This window comes from Babjeviella inositovora (assembly GCF_001661335.1).
Source record: "Babjeviella inositovora NRRL Y-12698 unplaced genomic scaffold BABINscaffold_1, whole genome shotgun sequence".
Classification (NCBI taxonomy): Eukaryota; Fungi; Ascomycota; class Pichiomycetes; order Serinales; genus Babjeviella; species Babjeviella inositovora.
In genome coordinates, this window is record NW_017566838.1 from 629,927 (window position 1) to 651,748 (window position 21,822).

At 47.0% G+C, this 21,822-nt stretch overlaps 9 protein-coding genes and 1 non-coding gene across 10 annotated transcripts; 6 read left to right on the plus strand and 4 right to left on the minus strand.

Annotated features, from left to right (window-relative positions):
* Positions 1 to 187: 187 nt before the first annotated feature.
* On the plus strand, positions 188 to 1,921 carry BABINDRAFT_164222 (uncharacterized protein; the record flags this gene model as incomplete). Its single annotated transcript, XM_019130239.1, has 1 exon — positions 188 to 1,921. The coding sequence occupies one exon, from the start codon at positions 188 to 190 to the stop codon at positions 1,919 to 1,921; it is 1,734 nt and encodes a 577-aa protein (XP_018987756.1).
* An 832-nt stretch (positions 1,922 to 2,753) lies between these two features.
* On the minus strand, positions 2,754 to 4,064 carry YAK1 (serine/threonine protein kinase; the record flags this gene model as incomplete). The annotated part of the gene is made up of 1 exon (XM_019130967.1): positions 2,754 to 4,064. A coding segment is annotated over one exon (1,311 nt), but the record flags the coding sequence as incomplete, so codon positions are not given.
* Positions 4,065 to 5,046: 982 nt separating this feature from the next.
* Positions 5,047 to 5,503, minus strand: BABINDRAFT_159025 (uncharacterized protein). The gene has a single exon (XM_019127421.1). The coding sequence runs from the start codon at positions 5,427 to 5,429 to the stop codon at positions 5,136 to 5,138; it is 294 nt and encodes a 97-aa protein (XP_018987758.1). The 5' UTR covers positions 5,430 to 5,503; the 3' UTR covers positions 5,047 to 5,135.
* Positions 5,504 to 6,293: 790 nt separating this feature from the next.
* BABINDRAFT_t13 lies at positions 6,294 to 6,365 on the plus strand. Its single transcript has one exon. It is a non-coding gene; the product is annotated as a tRNA-Glu (tRNA).
* Positions 6,366 to 6,856: 491 nt separating this feature from the next.
* On the plus strand, positions 6,857 to 7,770 carry TRS33 (Trs33p). Its single transcript, XM_019132097.1, has 3 exons — positions 6,857 to 7,347; positions 7,397 to 7,489; positions 7,547 to 7,770. The coding sequence occupies exons 1-3, from the start codon at positions 6,886 to 6,888 to the stop codon at positions 7,673 to 7,675; spliced, it is 684 nt and encodes a 227-aa protein (XP_018987759.1). The 5' UTR covers positions 6,857 to 6,885; the 3' UTR covers positions 7,676 to 7,770.
* A 2,034-nt stretch (positions 7,771 to 9,804) lies between these two features.
* On the plus strand, positions 9,805 to 11,170 carry CDG1 (Cdg1p). Its single transcript, XM_019127422.1, has one exon. The coding sequence runs from the start codon at positions 10,141 to 10,143 to the stop codon at positions 10,987 to 10,989; it is 849 nt and encodes a 282-aa protein (XP_018987760.1). The 5' UTR covers positions 9,805 to 10,140; the 3' UTR covers positions 10,990 to 11,170.
* Positions 11,171 to 11,567: 397 nt separating this feature from the next.
* RPS25B (40S ribosomal protein eS25) lies at positions 11,568 to 12,296 on the minus strand. Its single transcript, XM_019127423.1, has one exon. The coding sequence runs from the start codon at positions 11,909 to 11,911 to the stop codon at positions 11,588 to 11,590; it is 324 nt and encodes a 107-aa protein (XP_018987761.1). The 5' UTR covers positions 11,912 to 12,296; the 3' UTR covers positions 11,568 to 11,587.
* A 456-nt stretch (positions 12,297 to 12,752) lies between these two features.
* BABINDRAFT_159029 (nucleoporin) lies at positions 12,753 to 14,819 on the plus strand. Its single transcript, XM_019127424.1, has one exon. It carries the CDS (start codon positions 12,800 to 12,802, stop codon positions 14,726 to 14,728), a length of 1,929 nt encoding a protein of 642 aa, XP_018987762.1. The 5' UTR covers positions 12,753 to 12,799; the 3' UTR covers positions 14,729 to 14,819.
* Positions 14,820 to 15,546: 727 nt separating this feature from the next.
* On the minus strand, positions 15,547 to 18,165 carry BABINDRAFT_159030 (uncharacterized protein). Its single transcript, XM_019127425.1, has one exon. It carries the CDS (start codon positions 17,878 to 17,880, stop codon positions 15,709 to 15,711), a length of 2,172 nt encoding a protein of 723 aa, XP_018987763.1. The 5' UTR covers positions 17,881 to 18,165; the 3' UTR covers positions 15,547 to 15,708.
* Positions 18,166 to 20,036: 1,871 nt separating this feature from the next.
* BABINDRAFT_159031 (uncharacterized protein) lies at positions 20,037 to 21,597 on the plus strand. Its single transcript, XM_019127426.1, has one exon. It carries the CDS (start codon positions 20,093 to 20,095, stop codon positions 21,224 to 21,226), a length of 1,134 nt encoding a protein of 377 aa, XP_018987764.1. The 5' UTR covers positions 20,037 to 20,092; the 3' UTR covers positions 21,227 to 21,597.
* The last annotated feature ends 225 nt before the right edge of the window (positions 21,598 to 21,822 follow it).

The window sequence follows — 21,822 nt, forward strand, 5'->3', positions numbered from 1 at the left end:
CAATCGCGACTTCCGCGCCGGTTTTTCCTGCTTATAAGACGCAGTTGAGGCGTATTTTTCCCGGTTCACCCATATTTTGTCTAGTTTCATCCTCATCGCTTGTCAGACATTATATAACCCAACTACCACACCCCGGATTCCATCAATTGTCACATCCCGGAGTATTCACGTTTATCCAAAGTTTACAATGTCGTTGCGGGGAATCAAGAAGGCCATCGTGCGAACACCCCATAAGTTGCTCGGCAAGAAGTCAGTGGAAGACACGGACATTGTCGACTGGGAGGCCGATTTGAAGGCAGCTGAGACGGGATTGGGGTTCATCGCCTCGGAGACCAAAAAACTAGCCTCCATCTGGGCCAAGAGCCTTGAATGCCAGAGCGCCATCATAGAAACGTTCCTGCGGGTTAACGCGGGCGCTGTGCCGCAGCAGCAACGCGGCAAGTCGCACACGGAGGCGACGCACCACACCCAGAGGATCAAAGACGTCGAGTTTGAGGAATTGGACGTTGAGGTGGACGTTTCACCGTTGTTTCTAGAGCAACTAGCCGAATACCGCACGCTCACTGTACAATTGAAGCTGAACGTTGGCTATCGCAACCACGAGGTGGAAACGTCGGTAAAGGCACAGTGCATACAGATGAAGGGCTATCTCCATGACTTGGGGAAGTTGCTTGCGAAACGCAAGCGGAAGAAGATAGACATGGACCGGTCCGTCAGCGGAATCTACAAGCTCAAGCACAAGTCAGAGGCGTTGTCAGAACTGGAAATCACGAAACTCGTGGACTTGGAGCGAAACCATGCGGCTGCTGAGACAGCTTTCCGCGAGATTGACGAGAAGATGCACTTGGTATTGCCGGAAGCGTTAAGTTTGCTTTCTGAGTTCTTGAACAAGATGTCTAGCAAACTTTACGGGCACAACTTGTGGGTATTCCGACAAATTAACGAGGCTTTCATGCGGTTTGGAGTGTACTACGGACTTGTGAAGAACGACCAGTTTGAAACGTACAACTACCAGGACATTATTCGTTTATGGGAGTCGGCAATCGTGAAGACGTACCAGATCGACGCTTTGACGTTGTTGACGCATGGAGAAACGCCGCTAGCGGTTGAAGAGGTGGAGATTGACTCGGAAAACGAGACACAAGAAGAAGAGCACGGTAATGCGGTTATTCGGAAGCTAGAACACGCTGCGGGCACGGTTAAGCAGAAGGTGAATCCGCTTCATACTACCCATGCTCCGAAACTCAAGGGAGGGATTTTCGAGCTCGCGGCTGACCCGCTCGAGTCATTCGTAAAGTTCAACGATCCGGAATTTCAGCAAGCTGACCTTGTGGCTCATACTGTGAGCGTTTCTTCGCCTACATCGCCCCAGAGGGGCTGGAGCCCGTTTATAAAGAATGCCCCGTTCTTGCCCTTTAGAAGCCGCAGTGGCAGTCTAAATGACAATTCCCATTTGAGGGTAAGCACTGATCTCCATCTGAAGCCACAAGATACACATTCGTACACCCCGGTGAGCGGTTCGCCATTAAAGTCTGACTATGATCCTGAGCAAGCGTTGACGGCGGTACCGATATCGCCCACTAGCGTTCTCTCCTCAGACACCGTGAAAAGTGCGGCGATGAAAGCAGTAGAGGATGGCTTGAGCTGGATGTACAACGCGCACAAGTTCGAGGTGACTGAGTCGCCACTTGCAGTGCCGTTTCAGCGTTCGCGACTGAACACGTATCCGTTGATGGTGAATCCAGCACTGGCGTCGTCGCTCGAGGAGTCGCGGCGCATCATCGGGGCCAGCTCATTAACGTTTAAGTTGGAACACGGGGGGAAAAAGACGGAGGGGGTGGATGACGATGTGGACTCGTCGCACTCGTTTAAGTCGGCCGAGGATTTTGAGTTTGCGGCAGTGGTCTCTCCGATCAAATAGGTCGGCGTCGGGGGTTGGCTCGGGTCTGTGGCGGACGTTGCTCAATAAGCATTGGGTAGCTCACCTCTGCCGTAGGTTTCTTATGGCGCTAATTGCTATTTTATCCTAATCTCTTTCTGCTCTTGTCGGCGATTTTGTTTTTCTACGCCTATGTGTTTTAACTAAACCCAATGCATAATCGACTTCTCTTGTATGAAATGGTTTCCGCGTTAGTGTTACGTGTAGCGATTTATGAAAGCGAAATCGGTGGCTGGAAGAGAAACTACACGTAGGAATTGGGTCTCATATAAAACACAAGCCGAAAGTCTGTCATACGTTTTTCAATGCGCCTACATTTTTCTAAAAAGACAGGTTGCGAATTCAAAATCGCCCGCGGAAAGTGCAGGCAGCAATTCACAAATATATTTACATGAGCCTTCCGATTTATTCATATTGGATGGTATTAATAATCGACATTTGATTGAATAACAGTATATGAGTTCAGATAAATAGTGTATGGCTACGCTCACCTAGACAATTCATTCCTTATATATAAGTTGGTAAAACTAGTCATGTAATAAAACGGAAATACACATACGCGTAAAACAATGCACGTATAAATTAAACACCTACGTATGGATCAAACACTTATGTATTAAATGATCTACGTGTGAATAGGCATAAATAAGGATATACGTAATTATTGATAGAACGACGTCAGGCTGGCGCCGCTGATGCTGCCGCGGCTACCCCTGCTGTTTCCGTTCATACTGTTGTAGCTGGAGGCGGAGCTAGGGCTGGACAGACCACCGTAATTCCAGTCGTGGGCCTGCAACTGTAAACCACCTCCCTTGACGAACGGATGCTGGATGGCCTGTTGTGGAGTGAAGCGCTCCAAAGGATTCAAATTCAAGCAGCCTTTCAAAAAGTGAATGAGCGTCTTGCGCTCCAGGAGCTCCTTGGAGGACAACTGGGCAGGCGCAGGCGCGGTCTTGGTTTGGTGGATGTTGTAGTTAAGGACGATATCCTCCAACAGGTCGTAGTGGAAGTAGTTCTTGGAAGGCTTCTCGTGCACGTTGTTTTCGGCCGAGTACTGCTCCATGGACTTGAGCCGGTATGTGAAGGAGCTTTCCTCAGGCACCTTGTCAATGAAATTCCAGCTGTTCTTGCCCATTTCAAGCATATAGCCCGGAGGCATACCGCACATCTTGATGATACGACTCAACTGATTATACTCTGACGTGCCTGGGAATAAGGGAAGACCCAAATACAACTCGGCGACGATGCAGCCGAGGGACCACATGTCGATGGATGAACTGTATGGAAGGCCCAAGATGATCTCGGGGGAGCGGTAGAACCGCGACTGCAAGTACGTGTAGACGGTTTGGTGCTCGAAACAAGCACTGCCAAAATCGATGATCTTGATGAGAGGTTTGTTGGGCACACACAAGAGAATGTTCTCAGGCTTCAAGTCACAGTGGATGATCTTGTAGTTCTTAAGACACACGAGCGAGTCCAACAACTGACGTGTGAAGGTGGAACTGATCTTGTGCGACAAGCCGTGGAACTGGTTCTGCTTGAGTAACTCGTACAAGTTGCAGCCCAAGCTCTCGAACACGATGCACAAGTGGTTTTTGTGGATGAATTTGTCCTTCAAGCGAAGGAAGTGGTGTGTGTTGTGCGGGTCGATCTTGTTGTTGATGATCTCAAGAATGGATACCTCCGTCAACGACTGGTTAAGGTACGCGGGCTTGGATTTGATGATCTTGACCGCGACAATCTCCTTGTTGTGGAGGTTCTGGCACTTGACCACCTGACCAAAGGTCCCGGACCCCAAGATGTCGAGTACAAGGTACTTCTTGCCCTCCTGCGAGCCGAGTACATCGTTCACATACAAGATGTAGTCGCTATCTTCGTTGTCGCAGCCATTGTTGAATTTGCCCTCCGACGGTTTCGTCAACACGCGGCGCGGATTCTTTTGGAAGTTGTACGTGAACGAGTTGGGGTGGCACATTTTGTAGGTCGAGTGAAGCGCCAACGTGACCCCGATCAAGGGAGAGATATGCACCGACGCAAGTGACGCACGGCGGTACTTGGGGTTGCTGTTGATCTTGGGGCACAACTGAGCCTTGCTGGTGATGCGCTGCGCACGCGGCGTCGCGATAGGCCCCGGGGCACTGCTGACGGATGCGCGCGGCGGAATGTGGAGATTGGAATAGTACAGCCGCGCGTTCAGTGGTGGTTGAGGCTGGTACAATGCGTTACGAGCGCTGGTAGCTGAGCTGCCGCCCGGCGCGAACGTTGCGACCGATTGGCGACGCATGGGGTCACCGCCGGGTGCCGCGCCCTCGGGGAATGGGTTTGCCACACGCGACGGCGGCGTCTGTGTTGCATCGTGGCTTTGGACATCTTCCGGATGATCGTACTCGTACGTGGTTGGCAAGCCCTTTGCGAAGAACGGGTTGCGGAAGCCCACCGGTGGCGGGTTTGGCGGTTGTCCAAACGGCTCCGTGGCCGGCGGCGCCAGGCCCTGTGACGGACGTCTCTGGTCGGAGAATGAATAGTTATTGTTAAGCATTGGGATGGGCGAGAATTAAGCCAATGTGATGGGGTTAGCCGGCGAGGGGTTGAGTAAATGTAGATAGAGCCAAAGAGGGGGCTAGGTGAAGCCAATATTGAAGAGTCGCTTGAAGTATGCTGTTCGGCTCTCTGGGGAAGATGGTCGAAGGCTATCGATTGATGCGCTGATTGAAGCAATGGGAGTCTAATGGAAGTGGAGGGTGGTTGAAAATTGATGGATTAGCCTCTGATTGCGCCGTGATTCAGCGTGGCTGGTGCTGAAATATATAGGTATGCGTGGTCCCAGTAGTCTATCCCTTGATTGAAGGTGGTTGGAACGTGTTATATTTTGTAAAACTCCAGCGGGGAAGAAGGCACTCAGATTTCAACCCTTGGAGCTTTCCCGCGACTCGCACTTTCTGGCCGCACGCGCGTGGAGGCTGGCGCTGTGGTTGCTCATCCCTCGCATTAGGCAGGCGGGAACCAGAGTCACCCTCGGGTTTCAACATACGAGAGGCGGGCCAATACGGTGGAAACACTCCGTGCAGGATGTATGATTCCGCACCACCGGCCGCGGAAGGATCGCCCGTAGATGAGTATCCAGAAGGTTGGCGAGGATTTTGAATATCTGGTTGAAGTTGCAGAAAGAGAGCCAGGGGAAAGAGTTGGACATGGTTCAACCCCCGGAAGGTTTCCACGGGAATCTGTACGCGCGGCGGTAAACGCCTGAGTGTGAGCCCCCATAAGCGGTGAGATGGCTGATTTTCGCTCGCGAGGTTGAGGCAAAAACAATAAGGAACGGGTCAGAGATTCTTAGTTGGAGTTTGACAAACGAACAAAGTATAGCACGTATGTCATTCGTAGTGACCCGAGATTTGACACCAGTCACTATCCCTGCGTACATAAGATAAGCTAGACGAAGTGTAGTGTGTCCGCGCAGGTAATGATATACCCAGGTAGAATTGATCATTAGATATGAACTAGATATATAGAGGTGGTCAGTCAGTCTTCATGTATGTCGGTTGAAACAGATCTGTAATAGCCTTCTGGCTTAGAGGTTGAAACATTATCAGCGATTCCAGTCTATAGTCTCGCGTAGGATAGGGCACCTGCAGCACCTTTGCTACACGAACCAAACCCTTGTGGGGGTCGATCTGGGGCTCAAGCTACAGACTAAGTATGTGTTAAACAAACTCATTAAACTGGAATTTTGCATTGAATATTTCAGACGGGTAGACATCTAGATCAGCGTATAAATAGATATGATATGGGGAAGAAAGTTAGATCGAAGAGACTGTTTAAGCGTTAATTTTATGGCTGGAGACACATTAGAAGACTCCGATGGGAAAATACAGTCTATTTGATGTTTAATAGTCCAAGTCAAGGGCCAATACTTGTTAAATTTAGCAATCGGTTATTGAATAAAGTTAGAGTCTATGACAATAAATATTTGGTTAATAAATTACTTATCCTTAAATATAGTAACAAGGCCTTGAATATGTAAGTAAAGTATATTCGTTAATAACACTAAAAATAGTCAAATTTAAGGAATAATATATCCTAATATAGACAATCTGTTCTTCCAATAAGATAGCTTTTGATTATACTAAAATCATTTCTGAGACACTATTTAATGTTCTTTTGAGGCATTTTTATAGGGTACTTAAAACGGTCCTGTGACATTAAATATGTACAGAAACGAATTTCAACTATAATGTAGTCTGGAGGGATAGTTCAATCAGTAAATGGGCCAAAATATTGCTCTGCGGGATACTTCAAATGCTTATAATATATTAAGGATGAATATTTTCAGATCTTCTGTCATCATGACTCCTCCGATATAGTGTAACGGCTAGCACGGTTCGCTTTCACCGAGCAAACCCGGGTTCGACTCCCGGTATCGGAGATTTTTTTCCCCAAGCATTTCTCGACAAGCCACCGTTTCGGAATAATAAAAAAAAGTAGCTTGAATTAGTATCCATTTAACCGAGGACTCACAAGACATAATATACGACGACAATAGATAGCATGAGGCATAGGGGACGGTGAACTCTAAGCACAGATTTAGCGTACCCTTCGCTGGCACCACTACCTACAAACGAAGCGTGTCAAGCCTGAGCAGTCACACACCCAGGGGTTCTTTAAGCAGAGTCAATAAATTAATATCTTGTTTCACTGGGTGAACTATTGTTCCTACAAAACTGCCATATGACCGGACCCCCCTCATTTAAATAAATTGGAGTTAAGGAATCGCCCGGATAACTTTTCATCACGTGATTGCCTCCCAATTCTAAATATGTGAGTTCAACATCTGTAGAACACGATAACACCAAAAGTCTTATCTCCATACACACCAATTCATTATATCCACGCAAGGGCCATACTCATTTACTTGCCCATAGATCTATAGTTTGAGTATCCCGACTATGAACACCGTGGAATCGCAACAACAACCCGCACAGGTGAACTCAGCGTGCCTCGACTTCCTTTTAATGGAGATCGTGCCCCTTTCCATCAGAGTATCGCAGACGATAGAACGAGAAAACAAAGACAAGTTGCGGTTGAAGTTGGAAGATCTTTCTCTCGAGCCGGGAACAACCCACACCAATGACCCCTCGGTAAACGAGCTCCTTTTCCAGAATAAGGACGATCTTCCAGGAACGGTTAAAATTCTTGAGGATGAATTGATTAGAAGCGAAGATGTACATTTTAGAATTGAAAGCTACGGTTTCTCGCTTGGGCTGCGTATCAGCGAGCTCCTCTTATCCCAGGAACAACAAACGGCTCACAAGTTAGTTGAGCTCTTGGACGTTATGAAGTTTGTGTGTCGCGATGTCTGGAAAAACTTGTACGGGAAGCAGATGGACAATTTGAGGACAAATCACAGGGTACGTATGCCTAAATTTGTCCACGATATGAATACTAACGATTGTCTAGGGCACATTTGTTCTTGTTGACAACAGTCTCAAATTGATTTCCCGCATGAGCAGTTCGAAGGGAATGACAGACACTATAGGCAAAGCCCAACCAGTAAGTATCCTTTTTGCCTATTTGGCTGTGTGCAATCACTAACAATCATGTATTTAGTATTTATGGTTCCCATGTGGTATTATAAAAGGGATTTTAGCCAGTCTCGGTATTCCAGCCTCGGTGACGGCAGAGATTACTCAGTTTCCATCAGTTTCATTCAGTATCCAAACGAGCATAGAGAGTTAACTTTTTGGCAGACTATTAGGACCATATATTAGGTATAATGAATACAGAGCCAGCGCCTGGTATTCGGAGGTGAATTTGCGTAATACGTATATACGCGCGTACTTGTAGGCAATTAATTATCATACTGTTGGCCCCGCACTAACATATGGAGGACTAGGTGGTAGCTTCTATGGATTTAATTTTCTCTGACTGAACTATCCCTGGAGTATTATCTCTGGTCGCTAAACAAGATAAGTCCATTCCATCGCTTTTGCAGCAGCTGGGATATCCTGCCAAAAAAGGTAAAGTAAGTTACTCCCAAATGAGGAAATCTGCGTCCCCTTCGAACCCTAAGGGAAATCTGCAAATGTTACCCTCTCTAACGTGTAAATGCTCGAATTCTACGACGTTTTTTCCACCTTCATTGTGCAAAGAGTGTGAGTATTTAAAGCAACTCTCTTACACCACCATACTGAACAGACTTCTTCCTCTCATTGCTAACAGCACCAAAACATTCCTTTAGAAAGGTTCCATATAGCAAGCCAAAAAAAAAATGATACGATAAGAAATGGTATGTTTACTTTACTCCGGCCCGCTCTGACATCAAATTCAATCAGCTGTTTCGTGTCTACTTTTCTATATGATGAGCCGTAACCATACGTCTATTCCAGGTGAATCTAATGAGCCGAGGAAAACATGCATCACCATCTGATTATAATGCCTGCCCGCTTGAAAAGTGTGATGCTTCAGAGCTATTGAGTTTGTCTAGTGGGTACAACCTATCTATGTAGCAACCACTAACACTGTTATAGATCGTTTTGACCAAAGCTCTCCAGCCTTGTCTCTTCCAAAGAGTAAGTTTTTAATATTCCACTCATTTCTCATCGATCAATAGCCCCAGCAATATCAATTAGTATATATTACTATGATGATAAAAAATTTTCAGTTCTGCTTCTGAACCAAAAATCAAGTGAAGATAATCAAAATTTACCAAAACTCTCTGACATAATATATGCCTTGATAATGCTTATTGTTTTACTTGGAAAGTTGGATGGATCTAGCTTATGAGTTCAATTACTAACAGGAATAGTCTGATCTTTTGTCTATACATAGCTATTAATCTAAAGGAGTACCCAAAAATTCAAATTGTAATAACCCTAATCCTTTTCTGCCAAAGCATTTGATGAAATTATTGCTATCTTAGCATCTTATGCTAAATTAGATATCTGCTTTGTTTCTAAATTAGACATCTGTTCTGGATAGCACCTGTTTATCGGAACGGAAAGTTATTGGCGAACTAGAATAAAGTGGGGCATATGGCACGGCTAGCTAATCTTGCAAGTGGATTTTTGACGACTCCCTAGCCTTTATTATCAAAATTAGGCACATCGTTTACTTGGATTGGCGCTATTAATTGAAAAGAAAGGTGCGAATGTCCGTGGAAACCCCCAAGGTTATTTTTTTTTGCTATCGGTGCCTATTCTTGCGTCTCTGTTTCCTCTCACATCAATCCGACCACACCACAAGGCAAGCAAACCCAGACTTTATCTATAAATACCAGTCATACCGCTAGTCGCTCGTGTAACGATAGCTAGAATAAGTTTTACTTTAGTATTTTGACTAGCCAAGTTACAAAATGCATTTATCAGCGACTTATAGAGACCGAGTAACAGCCTTCGTGTCTTGAGGTGCCGCGCCACTAACAGGTTATTTCCTGATTAGGCGGTACCGAGGCGCATTTTATTATTCAGCGCGTCGTTACGTGGTAACATGGCTATCTGTAGGCGCACATGCTGTGAGACCGATATATGATCAGCGGCACAGAATACCGCAGCTGCAAATAGCTCTTAAAACGCATGCATCGCATATTAGCAAACACGGACGCTCTCTTGTTAGTGGACACAGATAGGCCGCAATCCCAAAGGAGAAAAGACGAGCACGCGTTTCTTTTTCCTGTGTCACAGGTCTGTTTTCTAGGAGGAAAAGATAGGTATCTGGCCAGATCCACGTTTTCAGAAGCAAAAAGAATAAGTTTTTGTGTGAGTGAGTGAGATAGTGCATTTCTATATAAGTAAGCATAACACCCACCTAAGTCTTGTAACCTCCCATTCTGCTAGAGAGTGTATCTTATCTACAGACGCTTGTTTCTTTTTATTTGAACGAACAAATCATATCCAAAAGAACCCCGACGTCCCCCAACATCGGATAAACAGCCCACATACCAAATTCAGCCGAGTGTAACGTCTTTTTGTCGAAAAAGCACGTACCTGCCACCTTTCCCATACAAAATCGCCTCTTTTGCCTCTAGTTTTCACAGATCGTGCAGCATACAGCAATTGCGCCAAGTCACCTGACCTACTCTGGCAAGAAAAAGAAAAACCTTGATTATATACAGGACCACATCTTGCATACGCTACTCCGGACCTTGCACCAACTATTTTCTCTAAAAACGTTTAAAACCGACGCTTAACGCCTAACAATTTACAATGTTAAACACAAAGTCAATCCTGGACCACTCCCTGGCCAATCTCGACAAACCAATCATTTCACCTTTGGCCTACTCTGTCTCGGCGCCAAACACCGCTGCCTGTGGCTCTGCTGCATGCTCTTCATGCAACCCGCAGTCTGGTAACCGTTCGACCAAGATGGTTTCCATCCCATTGCCCGTGGACTCCATTCCGCCAAAGGAAGATAACGAGTTTGAACGCTTGATCGATCAGATCAGACTCAGATTAGGCTGCGATAAGTCTTTGAGCTCCCTGGATATCGACCATGAAGAGTTGATGGATCTCTTTCGCGCATATGCATCTGATGAACAGCACTGGGGCTCGTTTGCCCAGCACGACCCCACCAGAAATTACACTAGAAACGGAATTGAAAACATCAACGGGAATGCAAATTTGTTGGTGTTGGTTTGGGAGCCGGGTAAGGGCTCTGTGATCCACGACCACGCGGATGCTCATTGCATCGTCAAAGTCTTAAAGGGGTCGCTCGTAGAAAAGTTGTACGACGTTCCAAAGGATAACGGTAGCAGGGCTAGCACCGCCAGCGGCCACAGCGCCAATTGTTCGTGTGCCAAGAGTATTATGACCCCAAAGAAGATTTCCACCTTGAAGACCAACGATGTGGCTTACATCTCCGACGATATTGGGTTGCACCGTATGATGAACGCGGATGACACCGAGTTGGCCATCACCTTGCATTTGTACACTCCCCCATACGCTTCGATGTATGGCTGTTCCTATTACGAGGACCGCAACGGCAAGAAACACCACGTGGATATGAGTAAGTACTATAGCTGGAGAGGCGTGATGTTGAACGAAGAGGTTCAGTAGGCAATCCTCTATCTCTCAATGACCTTATGTTCTCCACCCCCGGGCCCTTTCCATTCCTTCACTTCTTTGCTAATTACGGGGTTATTTCATACGCAGGAATGCCGGGTTACTGTCACTGCGCTTTGTCTAACCGTCACCTTTTACTATCGAGATAGCTTTAAATATTTCCTATGCCCCTTTCTTAGCACCTTTGTAGTTATATGGGAGTACTGGCTCTCTTTTTGATTTCTCTTCGCTAAGCTTATCTGTACGACCCACGGTAATGAGTTCAGCGATTAAGACCGTGAACGAACGGAAAGTTCCAAACCGTGTTTGGCTTTCATTTTTTGATACCATACTGAATTTAGGCAAGACTCGGCACCAGACTATGTACGAAACAAATATGTATAGCAGAAACGGCCATCCATGGAAACAGGTACCCAAACCAGTGCGGAACGCTAATTCCTTTCACGTCAATATCAACACTCCCTTTCCAAAGCTGAGCCGGAATCCAGATCCCCCCATGATAGACTACGATAAAATGACATACAGGATGATGGTTTGATTAAATTATAACATATACAATAGCATTTTTAACTGGTCTTGAGAGTTAAATAATTTATTCGGCGATAGCGCGGGTGTAGATAGCCTGCTTGGAGTGCTTCAAGACTGGCTTGATAATCCCATCTCTTTCCAACTGCTGCAAAGCAACTCTGGCGACGGAACCACCGATCTTAAGTCTGTCGACAAGAACAGAGACGGAAACGTACTTGTAAGTTGGGACTTCCTTCATGATTCTGTCGTACTTTTCCTGGTCAAGGATGACAAGGTGCTGAGCCTTATCCTTCACCTTACCCTTGGACCACTTCTTCTTGGACTTCTTACCACCGGCCATGGCGGCGGCGGCCTTAGCAGCTTTGGTTTGTTGAACCTTTGGTGGCATTCTAGACGTATGTTAGTACAAGATCTTTGGTCAGCTTCCTCGGTAGATTAATCGGAGAAGAAAAAAAAGAGGAATTTGAAGTCATCGTGGCCGGATTGAAGGTATGCGCAAATCGATAAACGTGGAAAACTTTTCACTTGGTAATCACAAGCTTGGTTTGTTGAGAGCGGGCTCCCTTCGTGGTTGGGTTTGAATACTTTTTTCTTCAATGGATACGGTGTCGCCTGAAACTTCAAGGATTCATCGCTTGACAATTTTGGCAACTCCGGCCTCTGACATAGTCTATTCCGATTGTTTCAACTACCCAGGCAGTCATGTTTGGGGGTCTTACATACGTAAAATAAAACTTGGAGTTCTAAAACAACAGAAGGAACGTTGCTAGGAGTACTATTTTGACGTTTATATCAAACGTAGTCTACCAAAACGAGACTTGGTCGGTGGTACTACACTCAGCGCTAACATCCGAGCACCATACTGCAGACCGAACCGCGACTGGGGGCAGAGTGTGTGCCACTCAGAGGAAACCAGTAGGCTAGTAAAAGCACACAGAATTATTGTCCCAAAGGGAGAGGATTTTCAGTCCTGCATGGTGGTTCAGGAGAATTTTTCCAGCTCCTTGCCTTGCTCTAAACGCACGAGAGAGTTGGAGCTCGATGTGCGTTAGAGCTGCGAAAAATTCAGGTTTTTTATCTCTCTCAGTTGTGACTGTGTTTGTTGCTTGTCATCACCTGACAAGCCCTAAATACTATCACGCGCGCACCATGTGACATGGCTTAGATAAGCAAAGTTACGGATTTTTCATAATATGCGTCTGATGCTATGAAGTATTGATCTAGACAGCCTTGAGGTAATATACTGACTTCCCCGCATTATCCCGATAATCACACAATGTCAGGCGGCGGAAAGAGAAGAGCAACCAACCAGATTTCCAAGGATACTTTCCACCGGGACGAAGAGCGTTCAGACGACGAGAACGTGGATTTGTCTGCGCAACCCAAACGTGCTTCTGCCGAAACGCTAGCCAAGCGCAAGATAATCAAGCCAAGGGGCAGATTGGGTGCGGCGGGTACCTCTATGCCTAGCAGTGGTTTCAATTTTGGTGCCATCGGTGCTCCGTCGGCTGATTCTTCGGCCACCACCCCATTCTCCTTTGGGGTCAAGACGGATACCGAGGCCAAGCCCACTAATCCGTTTGGTGGTTTTAACAACAAGCCAAGCACGTCATTTGCCATCAGCTCCGCTGCCCAACAACTGGAAGCTGATAAGCCAAATAATGCGTTTGGCTTCTTGGGTGGTAGTTCTGCGCCTGCGAGCTTGCCTTCCAAGCCAACAGCTGGCTCTGACAACAAGAAGAATAGCCAATTGAAGGCGTTGAACAGCCTGTTCGAGGCATCAATCACGAAGGCTTTCACCGCTAATCCCATCGCGGATTTCAGTGCCATAATCGCTAAGTACCAGTTGTATTTGGAAAAGATCAACAACAACACTGTCACTCTTCCAGAACCGAAGCAAGCCATCGGTTCTGTTGGTAGCAATGCTGCCACTTTCGGCTCGTCCATCACTTCTGGCGCATCAGCCCCCACCGGAGCTATCATCGCATCCAGACCAGAGGTGATTGCTGTGGACCCCTCCGATTCAGAGTCCGAAGATGAACAGCCAAAAAAGGAAGTCAAGGTCGAGGGCCCGCAATTCACCACCAGTGCCAAGCTCTCGTTTAAGGGCTCCAGCTTCACATTCAACCCAGCCGATAAGAGAAAGGAGGATTCGGATTCCGACTCTGAAGATGAGATCAAGATTGAGGGGCCGAAGTTTGAGTTTGGGGGTGCTGTGAAGAATAATAGCTTCAAGTTTGACGGAATGAAGACCAATGGGTTTTCATTTGCCTTACCTCCATCAACCATAGCTACGGATGTTGCCCCAACCACCACAGAGGTTTCTGCTACTCCAGTTTTCACCTTTGGCCAGAAGGCAACCCCAACGGAGGAAAAGCCGGCTGAAACCCCAAAGAACAAGGTTGAGACCCCAGCCACGTCAACCACCTTCAACTTTGGGACTACTTCTACTGCCGCAGCCTCTGCGTTCACCTTCGGTAGCAAGTCGACGGAAGCCAAGCCTGCGGAAGCTAAACCATTCGCCTTTGGCTCTTCCGTTCCAGCCTTTGGTGTCACCAAGACCGATGAAGCTAAGACAGCTTTTGCTTTCGGGTCCGGTGAAAAGCCAACTTTTGAAACTCCTGCGAAGGAAGGCGAAACGAAGGCTGAGACTCCAAAGTTTACCTTCGGCAGCGCTTCTGCTGCGTCTTTCAGTACCACTCCTGCCTCAAATGGCGCTTTCTCATTCTCATTCAATCAGAGTAACACCAAGCCACTGGAAGCTGCGCCAGCTGCTGGTGATGACGAAGTTGAAGAGTTCACCCCAAAGGGAGATTTTAAGCCAGTGGTCCAGTTGACCGAAAAGGTTGCGACTGAGGAAACCACCGGCGAAGAGGATGAAGAGTGTTTATACACCAAACGCGCCAAGTTGATGATGATTAATCCGGAAACCAAGGCGTACGACTCCAGGGGTTTGGGCGAGTTGAAGGTTCTCCGCAACCCCGAAACCAAGAAAGCCAGAATCTTGGTCAGGGCTGACGGCTCCAATCGTGTCTTGTTGAATACTATGGTGGTTAGCTCCATCAAGTACGACGCCATGGGCAAGGGCCACGTCAAGTGTCCTGTGTTCACCCCGGGTGGCATGGATACCTATGTAATCAAGGTCAAGACTGACGACGACGCTAAGGCGTTGATCGCCAAGTTGGACGAAGCTAAGGACGCTTGATAGTGACATGCCATGTTACAGCTCGTTTAGATTATTGCATTGTATACTATATGTACTTTTACACCAATTCTGTATTGTCATAAAGTCGGAGGATTGATTCGTTTCCGAGAGCCAGGAATCTGCTGATATCTGGTCATAGCTGTATACTCTAGCTTCTATGTTTTCCACAGAAATAATGAGGGAGTCGGCCTCTTTGAATTCTTTTCGATCTCCCCTATCGTGTAATCCGTTGGAACCTCAGTGAAATAATTAAGCTCAAGCTTCGGTTCTCCACTATACTGACGTACCACCTCTGTGAATCAAGGATTTAGATATAATTTGGCAATATCATTAAGTTTCACTCATATTAGCAATATACTAATACCAGGCAAATTGCCGTCTAAAATCCCAAACCTATAAACACACATGACCTGGAATCACAGAAGTGAGATTAACGTATGGATACAACATAAAAATGGTTTTCTATACTAAATGAAATTGCATTTGGCTACGTATAGATATTCCGAATACTTCTTGTACATCATATTGTGCACTCATTTACGCACTCACGGTTTTGGCTTCCACTTCACTAGCTCTAGAAACGGCCTTAAACTTAATACACATCGCAACAAGCAAAAAATTTGCATATTTTCAATTCTCTACATCTATTGACACGAAAGCAAAACCAATATATACAAACATAATGAATAAAAAGTGTGGATCTGAGAGCGAACACAAAGTCTGCTCTTTAGAATTTGCCGCAGTTTTGCTTAACACCCACGACATGCGCCTCGTTACAAAAGCATAGATTTAGAATATATAAAGACAGCTCATAGCGTTAGCAATAGCTAGTAAAAGCCTAATTTAAGAAAGCCGTAGCCTAATCATATTCACTTCTCACCTGTATCTACATCATGCTGGTCGCAACGTACCGTTAATCCCCTACATTTCACCCCGAATCTCCTCATGACCATAGTTATAAACACAATCATTACTTTTCATTACTTTTTTTTCAACACACTCCGAACCAGGGCCACGAAATCGTCCTCAAACCCCACATCGAGATACTTCCACGCTTGTCCGGTCTCCCTATAGTTACCTCCCAATACCGCTAACACCTCGTCCTTGTCCCCAAAGAGCTTGTAGTCAATCTTCGCAAAGAGTCCCATGATACATCGCATCATGAAGGCGCTGCCTTCGAAGATTCCAATGTCGATGAGGCGCGCAGTGACGTCCATGGCGAGCAAATTGTTTGTGAAAAAACCCGGAAGCAATGTTGTGAAAAGCTCGACGCTGGTCAAGCCGATGATTTGGAAGTGACGCTGTAAGCGCTCGTTCTTCTCGCGGAAGACTTTATCGAAGGATGCGGCTTCTGTCTCGAGATAAGCGCGTGCATACGGCGCGGGATTTGCGGCGAGACACGTTATACACGCGCGTGGCAACTTTCTGGCAAGAAGCGCGGTGAGTGCTACGAGCGCACGGCTGGGATTCTGGATGTAGTGCGTGAGGAGCGTTGCGAGGTTTGTGAGCCCAGGGAAAAGCGGATCGCCCGAGTGGATGAGGTATGCGAGGGTGACCCGGAAAACGGATCTGAAGAAGGCAGGGCTCTGGAGGAGCGCGAGATCAGGGTAAGACACTGCGAGCTGATGGGAGAGCTGGGGAATGACGGTCTCAATGTAGTGAACATCAGAAGGGGAGGCGTTAGGATTGCCGTTGTTGAGCTCATATCGAGAAATGAGATCGTCGCAACGGGCAAAGCTGGAATCTTTGCTGGTGGATTGGGCGGAACCTAAGGCCTCGCCTGTCGTTTGACCATTGCCACTGGTTCTATCTTGGATCCTGACCCCAGCATCGTCCACAACTCTGGCAGTGCTTCCGGTAATCACCTTATACCAAACCTGTCCTCTGAGATTCTCGGGAATTCCCCGCCACCACAATTCCCTAGTCGACGTCCTTGTCACTGCCTTATCGAATTTTGGCAAAACATCCTCTACCCACTTCTTCGAGTCGCGTTCCCGCTGCTTCTCCCACTTCTTCAACTGGGCCAACTTCAAGTTATGCAGCGTTTGCTCCTTCTTCAACGCCCCACTTAACATCGTGTCGTACTCGCGGTCGTGCTTAGAGCACTCGTCCTTGGCCTTTGGCGGAAGGAAGCTCGGCCTGGTTGGCGTCATGTACTTAGACTTCCCCAAGGAGTCAGTACTGCCGTTTGCCTGGAAGGTTGCCAGGAAAGCCTGACCGCTGGAGTGGAGGTTGCTCAAGCTGTTGTTGCGGCTTTCGTCAATGTAGATATCGCTCAAGTCCACGGCCGAGTTGTTGTGTTCGAACAAGCTGCGATTCATCTTCCGCAAATAATTCTGGCGCAACGTGGACTCTTCGGAGATCGTCAACATGGACGAGCGGTTGAATAGCACGCTGAGCTCACGCGCGTCGTCGTCAAGACTCAGCAACTCGCGGAGGAACAAGTCGGTAGTTTCCGCTACATCTTCGACGCTGGACATTGAGTCGACCTCGCCGCGCGAGCTGAGGATGGAGCGGCGGCTGGAGGCCGTGGCAAGGCTGGAGCGAGAGGCGACGCCCGAGGAGCGAGTAGAGGCGGTGCCTTTAGTAAAACCTTGCGGTGAGGTAAAACCTTCGGGTGGCGCGACAGCTTGCACGAAACCATGGGGCAACGCGCGGGCGGTCGCACCGCCCGCGACAAGCTTTTTCTTGTGGTGCAACTCGCTCAACGTCCGCGATACCGGTACGTTGAACATGGTGACATCTCCTTCGATTTCGTCATCCGAAAAGTCCGCATCGAAATTGTTGTGCTTGATGAGCTTTGTGATGTTTTCATTCAACTTTGCGCGCCGAAGACGGAGCTTCTGCGACGGTGTGAGACCCTGGTTCCACTCGCTGCCCTGGGAGTTCAGGCGAGAGAGTTTTGAGTTGAGTTTGGAGAAGGATTTTTGGCGAGACAAAGCTGAAGCCGAAGGCTCCTCAAGAAGGTTGCTTCTGGAAGTTAGGTGGTCGGTGCTGTTGTGATTCTTTCGCGTTGGTAGTGTGTGGGTCCGTCTAATGCCTGGATAGGCTCTATGGGTCCCATTGATAGGAATTTCATCGAGAGTCTCCTCAAACATTTCGGGTTTCCGGGCCAGAGGCGCGGTCCGCGTTCTGAGAGGTACATTGGGCATTGTGTTGTATATAGTGAATAGGAAATGTGACGGCAAAGAGGAATTAACGTAAGACGAAGGGTAAGATGAACGGTAAAATGAACGATAAGATGAATTTTTAGTCCGGGAGGTCAGAATGTACCGAGCAATAGAAACTCTAAGGCATCCAAACACGATCTGTAATAGCAATAATAGATCTGTCTAGTGTGTTATGAAACTTCGCGGTTAGTCCGCCAGCCACGGATGATATTTTCGCGTGAAATTGTCAGGGGCCATTTTCGGGTGCGTCTGCGTTAGGCCCAGCCCTGACCGTGCAGCATCGATGAGAGACCTAAGACACGTATGTGGGAGATAGACATAGGAGGAGGATGAGATTCAACTATGGTATATGAGGATATGGTTCTTGATCTATTGTAGAATGGGACTATAGTACATAAAACTATGGTGACCGGCCTATTGCGGAGCCGTTTCACTCCTCTTAGTGGAACCATGATCTGCATACCTATTTATAGAATGTATGGATAAAACAAGCAAACGCACTGACTGCTAATGGAGACCTCTACCATTATCTTTTATATTGCTAGACACTTATTTTGTTTAAACTTACACTATAGAAAGAATATATCTCTACATCTTTACATCTTCCTTTGCCCACTACATTTTGGTGCGTGAGGCGAGACTTTGCCTTTGCACGTGAGGGTGGAACCTATCCAGGAAGGACAGTCCTTTCACCGTTCCCCAACCATACTATGAGATGTCTTTCACGCAACTCTTTACTATTTGAAATCATCAATAAATTTCCTGGTAGCTATATACAGAGATGAAGACCCCACTGCTGCTTCTAAGGAAGATTACAAGCCTCTTATTCTTCTGCTCAGCCTCGCCAAAAGCGGTACATGCATGCCTGTTTTAGGGTGCAACCAGTTGTAGTCCGTGCCGAGACGAGAATCCAGGCGCGTCAGTGTTCATCGACTCGGCATATATATACAACTAGGGGGTGCACATACACAATGTTCCCTGGTTCAGTGTGTTTTCCAGCCGGCCGTATGATACAAAGGAGTAGATATGATCGCAATCGCTGAGATGCAATTGAACATTGGGGTACGTTCCTGAATTGATGATCTAGGCGATTTTGAAGCACAAAGCTACGCCGCAGATATGCCATCTGCGTGAGCTGCGTACTACGGAGCTTATCTTCCACCTTAGCTAGCAGGTAAATCGCCTGGTAAAAAGTTGGGATAACAAAAAAATATGAAGACTCTGGAATTCCAAGCCAGATTCTTACTGGTACGTAGCTCGCGCGAGAAACTGGTTACTCCTATGTGGATGACGTAAACCTAGGAGCTTAACGAGACATAAGGAAACGGATATCAAACAGTTGCGTACAACGGGGAAAGGAGTGTGGGGGCGTTTAAGATATTTTATAGTATACAAGTGGTGACATACCCGAGGTTCGGTCGTGTAACTATAGAGCATTCCCGTTTGTTCATCATTATGGGGTAGCTCTATACAAGCTGCACCTTGATATCCAGGAAATGGAATATAACTGTGCTTATCATAACGACATTTTTCACCTTAACCGCGATGGGGCGCGAATACACCAATAGGGAACAGCAGAGGCCCAAGCTTATTCAATCACATTGGTTACACAGTTAAAAAAATATTATATCCACGGGTCCAGGTCTATTTTTGCACTTGCTCGTGAAACGTCCAAAGATTTTCATGATATTTATGCAAAGCCCCTTATCTTGGACCGTGGCGATTACCAACTTGAATTGTGATATCATGCTCAGAGCGGAGCTTAGACAGCCTCCAGGTCTGTACACAGATCTCAGTACAACTCAATTTCGCGCCCCGTGGATATAAAATCTGAGGAATATTTATATTTAGTTTATTGGATACTAAATTTGTATTATATAACTCTTTTATTTCCAAATCCAGGGAGCTTGGTATACTCTACATCCAAGTGATTTACATCCTTCAGTTAACCCTTCCGTGCCGGACTGTGCCCAATTTCACCTCTCCGGGTAAGGCGCACGTCGCGGGACATTTGCTTCACAGCAACCAGTCCTGGAATTGGCTCATGCGCCTTAACTTTTCGGCCATATGCAGCTGGTGAATTTATTACGGCCTGTCAACTATGACCCCCTACATCCTCACTCTTATCAATTGCTCTGTCATACCAGGAATTTAGTCACTACCTCAGCTTTTTGTACTGAAAGCAATAGCAACGATGTCCAATCCTTCATCCAACCCTAGTCCAACCGCCATTGCCAGCGGCGCTTCCGCGGGAGAGTCCGAAGCCAGAAACAGAATTGACGCCAGAAATGGTGCTCAAGCGGCTAAAAATGATGCCGATGCGATTGGAAATGATACCAAGAGCGCTAATGAGGCCAAAGATAGTAATGATGTCAGCATAGCCAGAAATGCTGATGCCAATGGCAGTTCTCCCGCCGAAGCATTGCAGGTTCCTATTGCAGTGTCCATTACAGACAGTAGCGGAAAGCCTATCGGTGACGGCAACTTGGAGACCTCTGTCACCCAGAAGGCGCCAGCGGTGGCAGTTGTGGCGGCCACATCCACCGTAGAGGAGGTCCAGACTCCTGAGGGGATGGTCAGACGAACGAAGAAGCGGAAGCTCAGAAAGGTGGTCAAGCCACCGTCACAGGTCTTGAAGTACGTTTGGCTCGGCTGCCACGTGCTGACGCTCGTTTGTGGCCTCGGATACCTCCTCTTTTTCCTCACTTTCCAAAAGAGACGCGTGGTGGCGCGCATCTTGTACCGTGCGACTTTCTCGCTGATTATCGTCGCCTACGCGTTATCGCTCCATAACAAGTTTGGAACCACTTTTCCATCGTACTTCTTGCTCTTAAGCGGGGAGGCATTCCAGTACTTGCTTCTAGCGATTGTCTGGTTGTTCACGTTTGCGTCAATGATGAAATTGTTGCCGTTTTACTTAGTGGCCGTGTTACAGGTGGCCAATTTTTTCCACATCCAGCCAATCTTGCACTTCGATGCGACGTTCGCCAAGGTTATTGCCTATGACGAGCTCGTGATTATCTTGTACTTGCTCTTCAAGACATTGATCTTCAGATCGACCTCTGGCTACCAGTTGGTGCTCTTCTGCGGATTCTACCGGTTGAGAATCTTATATTCGCCACCAACCCGCGCATTGGTCGAGCATGTGATTGATTTGGCCGATGCGAAGGTCAGCGGGGTCAAGAATGAGAAGGTAGTCAAAGCCTGGGGTGAATTCAAGGACTTTATGGTGGAGAAGCGAAAGGAGAGCAAGCTCTACCAAACTCAGGAAGAAGCCAAGGCTGTGACAAAGTCTCAGCTGAAGCAGACCAAGGCTGAGACGAAATAGTGAGGAGAGAAGACTGGTGGAGACCGAACCCTATCAATTTTACGCAATACGTATGTAAATTTTAAATGTGTGTAGAGAAGGTCGGGGCACGAAAGACAATCAATTGGTAAACAGGCAAACTTAATTGCAGCTACAGTACAAGAGGGAAGTCCACGATACAAATCATAGCTGAGCTGGGAGTTATTTTGTGAGCGCTATTATCAATTGGCGGGTTAAAGGCTCACCAAGGTGTAAGCCATTTTCAAACTCGCATGCAGAAATTGGTCTTCACAATATTGCTTCTAGCGTTTGATTCAAATGATAACAGAGTCAAGGTGTCAGTGGATGCCAAAAAGGCTTAGAGGGTATCAAGCTTTCGATTTTGTCTGTCCTCCGCGGTGTCAGCATGCCCTTATATTTCTAAAGTCCTCGATGGTGTGTATTTACACGCATAGACGTCTGAAGTTTCTGATAACTGAAAACGAACGTGAGTAACGAGGACGGCGGCGACCTCCACTCTTGCGGTATAACTGACACAGGTAGGTATCCCGAACAGTATCTATCAGCTTAGCTGAGCCATGTGGTTTCACAAATATTTAGAACTACCGGAAACCTTT

Coding starts and splice junctions, on each gene's coding strand:
- CDG1 (XM_019127422.1), top strand. CDS start 10,141: ATGTTAAACACAAAGTCAATCCTGGACCACTCCCTGGCCAATCTCGAC.
- RPS25B (XM_019127423.1), bottom strand. CDS start 11,911: ATGCCACCAAAGGTTCAACAAACCAAAGCTGCTAAGGCCGCCGCCGCC.
- BABINDRAFT_159031 (XM_019127426.1), top strand. CDS start 20,093: ATGTCCAATCCTTCATCCAACCCTAGTCCAACCGCCATTGCCAGCGGC.
- BABINDRAFT_159025 (XM_019127421.1), bottom strand. CDS start 5,429: ATGATCAATTCTACCTGGGTATATCATTACCTGCGCGGACACACTACA.
- BABINDRAFT_159029 (XM_019127424.1), top strand. CDS start 12,800: ATGTCAGGCGGCGGAAAGAGAAGAGCAACCAACCAGATTTCCAAGGAT.
- TRS33 (XM_019132097.1), top strand. CDS start 6,886: ATGAACACCGTGGAATCGCAACAACAACCCGCACAGGTGAACTCAGCG. Junction 7,348..7,396: donor ATTTGAGGACAAATCACAGG/GTACGTATGCCT, acceptor ACGATTGTCTAG/GGCACATTTGTTCTTGTTGA. Junction 7,490..7,546: donor CTATAGGCAAAGCCCAACCA/GTAAGTATCCTT, acceptor TCATGTATTTAG/TATTTATGGTTCCCATGTGG.
- BABINDRAFT_159030 (XM_019127425.1), bottom strand. CDS start 17,880: ATGCCCAATGTACCTCTCAGAACGCGGACCGCGCCTCTGGCCCGGAAA.